This window comes from Cynara cardunculus, unplaced genomic scaffold (assembly GCF_001531365.2).
Source record: "Cynara cardunculus var. scolymus isolate 2C unplaced genomic scaffold, CcrdV1 Un_Scaffold_1262, whole genome shotgun sequence".
In the NCBI taxonomy this organism is placed as follows: Eukaryota; Viridiplantae; Streptophyta; class Magnoliopsida; order Asterales; family Asteraceae; genus Cynara; species Cynara cardunculus.
In genome coordinates this window covers 120,660-125,463 of record NW_020200716.1, presented here as the reverse complement: position 1 = coordinate 125,463, position 4,804 = coordinate 120,660, and the positions used below count along the sequence as shown (strand labels likewise).

Genomic DNA, 4,804 nt, shown 5'->3' with positions numbered 1-4,804 from the left:
AATGAGGGTGTCGAAACCTCACGCGTTCACTTGGAAACTGGTCCACTTTTCGAGGAGGATGCCCTTTTATCTCTTCGTGGTGAACGACTGATGAAGCGGGTTACCGATTTCGTGCGGCAAGTTCTTAATGAACATCAAAAGGAGGATATTGTGAAAGGGAAGCGGGTTGATACGGGTGCCATTTCTCAACCTAAATCCACCTAAACTTCGTTTAAAACTTTCAAAAGTAGCAGAGCAACTGAATTTAATGGGGTTTCAGATCCAATTGTAGCTATTGAATGGCTATTGAACACAGAAAAAGTGTTTCGGATCTCCAAAGTCTCTAAAGAGGATAAGGTTAACTATGCGACCGCTATGTTTATGAGTAGTGCACTGATATGGTGGGACGCAACTTACCAGTCTCTGAATGAGGCTGAAAGAAAAAATTTAACTTGGGAAGGTTTCAAAACCATTTTTCACGAACAATACTGTCCCCCTGACTTAATGAAACGGTTGGAGAAAGAGTTCATTGACCTTAAAAAATGAGATTTGACTATGGTGCAGTATGAGACCCAGTTCAACATGAAGGCACATTTTGCTTCACGTTTTGTTACCTCTGAACAACCCAAGATTGAACATTTTGTTGACGGTCTGAGGAGAGAGATTAAAGAATTTGTATCAAATCGTGATCTTACAAGTTTTCGGAGAGCGGTTGAATGTGCTAGACGACGAGAACACGAACTTTCTTTCTATGGTGAATCCACACCCGAACCAAAGAGACAGAGAACTAAAATAACAACTTTTGTACCTGTAAACCGACCTAATCGATCTTTCACCACAAGAAGAAGTCAGTCTCAGAGTGCTCCTCGAGCCCCATCTCGAGCCTATTCCATGCAGATATAATATTGTGAATATAGGTGAAGTGAGTATATGAATTGTAGAACTAATACAAATTTATTGCAGTCAAACACACCTCGCGCATGCCAACGATGTGGCAAGGCGCACTCGGGACGATGTTTCTTTGAACCATCCAAAATGTCGTGTTATTCCTGTGGTGAAGTTGGGCATATTCGTACAAATTGCCCAAGACGAGATCGAGCGTGTTATACTTGTGGAGCTTATATACATCATCAGCTTAAATGTCCAAATGCCCAACGTGAGGATAGTAAGGCCTCAGTACGACAACCAATGGTGGGGGGTTCCTCAACCCGAAAGGAGGAAGTACCAAAAGCAAGAGTTAGAGCGTTCCAGATCACAGCAGAGGAGGCTCGGGAGGAGCCGGAGCTCGTCACTAGTATATTTTTCGTGAATTCTCATCCTGCACGTATATTGTTTGATTCTGGTTCTACGTATTCCTTCATGTCGCATGCCTTTGTTCGTTTTCTCGAATCTGTTCCTGTACTTTTTGATAGACCATTTTCTGTGGATACCGCTAGTGGAACCCCTTTATTAGCTGATAGAGTATTCAAAGATTGTACATTAGTATTGGAGGATCAAAATTTCTCAGTAGACTTAATCTTTATGTATATTTGTGGCTTTGATGTGGTTATTGGTATGGATTGGTTAGTAGCAAATCGGGCGGATATTATTTGCGTGCAACGGATGATCCGAATACAGTTAGTGAAGAAGATTATGTTTATGTGTACGGAGAAAAAGGGGTCGGTGACATCAAGGTAATTTCTGTACTCAAAGCTCGTCGATATTTATCTAAGGAGTGCACTTCTTTCATGGCATATGTTTTAGATGCCACTAAAGAAAGAAACAAGTTGGCGAAGGATGTACCTGTGGTATGTGAATTTCAGGATGCATTTCCTGATGATTTGCCTGGTCTACCACCGGACAGGCAAGTAGAGTTTCGAATTGACCTTGTGCCAGGTGCTGCACCTATTGCAACGGACACCCTATCGTCTTGCCCCGGCAGAAATGAAAGAAATGATGAGCCAATTACAGGGATTATTGGATAAAGGTTTCATCCGACCAAGTACTTCACCTTGGGGTGCTCCAATGTTATTCGTGAAGAAGAAAGATGGTTCATTTCGCATGTGTATTGATTACCGTGAGTTAAACAAAGTAACAATCAAGAATAAATATCCGTTACCTCGTATTGACGATTTGTTCGATCAAATGCAGGGAGCAAGTTATTTTTCCAAGATCGATTTGAGATCCGGATACCATCAGCTCAAGGTGTGGGATGAAGATGTATCAAAAACGGCTTTCCATACCCGATACGGACACTATGAGTTCTTGGTAATGCCATTTGGTCTAACGAATGCTCCGGCTGCATTCATGGATATGATGAATCGAGTATGTCGGTCTATGCTCGATAAGTCTGTCATTGTCTTCATTGATGACATACTTGTGTATTCTAAGTCAGAAATTGATCATGCTACGCATCTCCGTCAGATGTTGGAGTTACTAAGAAAAGAGATAGTATATGCCAAGTTCTCGAAATGCGAATTTTGGCTTAGAAAGGTGCAATTCTTAGGGCATGTGATCTCTGGTGAGGGTATTTCTGTCGATCCATTTAAAATTGAGGCAATTCAGAATTGGGAACCACCGAAGAATGCCTCAGAGATCTGCAGTTTTCTTGGATTAGCGGGTTATTACCGACGATTCATAAAAGACTTTTCAAAGATTGTCGTTCCCCTTACTTCACTCACTCGTAAAGCTATGAAGTTTGTATGGAATGAAGAACAAGAGAAAGCTTTTCAGCTCTTGAAAGCTTGTTTGATGAACGCTCTGATTCTTGCCTTACCCGAAGGTAATGATGACTTTGTGGTCTATAGTGATGCGTCGAAGTTGGGATTGGGTTGCGTATTGATGCAACGAGGCAAGGTGATTGTGTATGCCTCCCGACAATTGAAGGATTATGAGAAGAAATACCTCACTCATGATCTTGAGTTGGCGGCGGTAGTGTTTGCCTTGAAATTATGGCGTCATTATCTTTATAGGACGAAATGTCAATTATTCACGGATCACAAGAGTCTGAAGTACATTTTCGATCAACAGACTTTGAATATGAGACAGCAAAGGGCCATGGAGTTAATAAAAGACTATGACTGTGAAATACTCTATCATCCTGGTAAAGCCAACATAGTGGCGGATGCTTTGAGTCGAAAAGTGTATGTCTCTTATATGTGTTACGCAATCACTCACACGTCTATATAGTCTACGCTTATTGACGACCTGCGAAGATGGCAAGCTGAGGCTTTAAAACCTGAACATGTGAAGTCTGAACGGATAGTTGGATGTGTAGATTCTCTCTCGGAAGATAATCGTGGCGTGAAAGTGTTTAGATCCCGAATCTGGGTGCCGAAACTTGGTGGTGTGCGAAAGACTATTCTGGCAGAAGCTCACAAATCTAGAATGTCTGTTCATCCCGGCAGTACAAAAATGTATCATGATCTGCATACCGAGTTTTGGTGGCCGGGCATAAAAGTAGATATTGGCCTTTATGTTTAAAGATGTGTTACGTGTTTGCAAGTGAAGGCTGAGCACCAAAAACCTTATGGAAGTTTACAACCTTTGGAGGTGCCCGTCTGGAAATGGGAAGAGTTGACCATGGACCTCGTAACAAAGTTACCGGAGACTTCTCGTCAACACGATAGTGTTTGGGTGATTGTGGACCGGTTAACAAAAAGTGCTCATTTTCTCGCGGTTCGGGAAGATTATTCTATGGATCGTTGGGCACAAGTATACATCGATGAGATAATTGCCCGTCACGGTGTACCGTTAAAGGTAGTTTCTGATCGTGATTCTCGATTTACCTCAAACTTTTTGGACTAGTATGCAAAAAGAACTAGGGACTCGTGTCGCTCTTAATACCGCGTATCACCCCGAAACCGATGGACAGTCAGAGCGCACGATTCAAACAATGGAGGATATGTTACGAGCTTGTATCTTGGAGTTTGGTGGAAGCTGGGATTACCACTTGCCACTTATAGAGTTCTCGTATAACAACAGTTATCACTCCAAGATCGACATGGCTCCCTTTGAGGCTTTGTATGGACGTAAGTGCCGTATGCCTCTCTGTTGGCAAGAAACCAGAGAGAAAGTGTTGGCTGGACCAGAGTTGATTCAAGTCACACATGATAAGATACGGGTTATACGTGAAAGAATAAAAGCAGCCCTATATCGACAGAAATCTTATGCCGACAAACGACGACGACCAATTCAGTTTGAAGTGGGAGATATGGTGATGCTGAAAGTATCACCTTGGAAGGGAATTTTACGGTTTGGTAAAAAAGGGAAGTTGAGTCCACGTTTCGTTGGACCCTTTAAAATCCTTGAATGTATCGGAAAACAAGCCTATCGTTTGGAGTTGCCAGAAGAACTCTCTGGTATTCATGACGTTTTCCACGTTAGCTATCTAAGGAAATGCTTGGGTAAGCATGAGGAGGCCGTTCCTTTGGCCGAGGTCAAGTTGGATAAAAGATTGAGGTACATAGAAGAACCCGAGGCCATTCTTAATGAAAGAACTGTTAATCTACGAAACAAGATCGTAGATTTGGTCCTTGTTAAATGGAAGCATCACCGTGGTCCGAATTGGACGTGGGAGAACAAAGATGAAATGAAGGCTAAGTATCCGGAATTATTTGAGAGACCTTGATTTCGAGAACGAAATCCTCAAAAGGAGGAGGTATTTGTAACATCCATCTTCCTAATACGCTTAATTATGTGTTGAAAATATTGAATTTTCGGGTATGGTTTTGAGCATTGGGTTCAAACAATGGAATCTTTTTATTGGAGCTTGTAGGTTATCTCGTTTCGGACGCGTAGGCGAAAACCTCATCGAAAACGGAGTCCGGAGCAAAAAGTTATGCAT

The 4,804-nt window shown here is 42.1% G+C and overlaps 1 protein-coding gene across 1 annotated transcript; it reads left to right on the top strand.

Annotated features, from left to right (window-relative positions):
* The first annotated feature begins 90 nt into the window (after nucleotides 1–90).
* Nucleotides 91–1,943, top strand: LOC112502334. Its single transcript, XM_025106225.1, has 5 exons — nucleotides 91–175; nucleotides 260–336; nucleotides 544–789; nucleotides 943–1,502; nucleotides 1,547–1,943. Exons 1-5 carry the CDS (start codon nucleotides 91–93, stop codon nucleotides 1,941–1,943), a joined length of 1,365 nt encoding a protein of 454 aa, XP_024961993.1.
* The last annotated feature ends 2,861 nt before the right edge of the window (nucleotides 1,944–4,804 follow it).

Coding starts and splice junctions, on each gene's coding strand:
- LOC112502334 (XM_025106225.1), top strand. CDS start 91: ATGAAGCGGGTTACCGATTTCGTGCGGCAAGTTCTTAATGAACATCAA. Junction 176..259: donor AGGGAAGCGGGTTGATACGG/GTGCCATTTCTC, acceptor ATGGGGTTTCAG/ATCCAATTGTAGCTATTGAA. Junction 337..543: donor AAGTCTCTAAAGAGGATAAG/GTTAACTATGCG, acceptor ACTATGGTGCAG/TATGAGACCCAGTTCAACAT.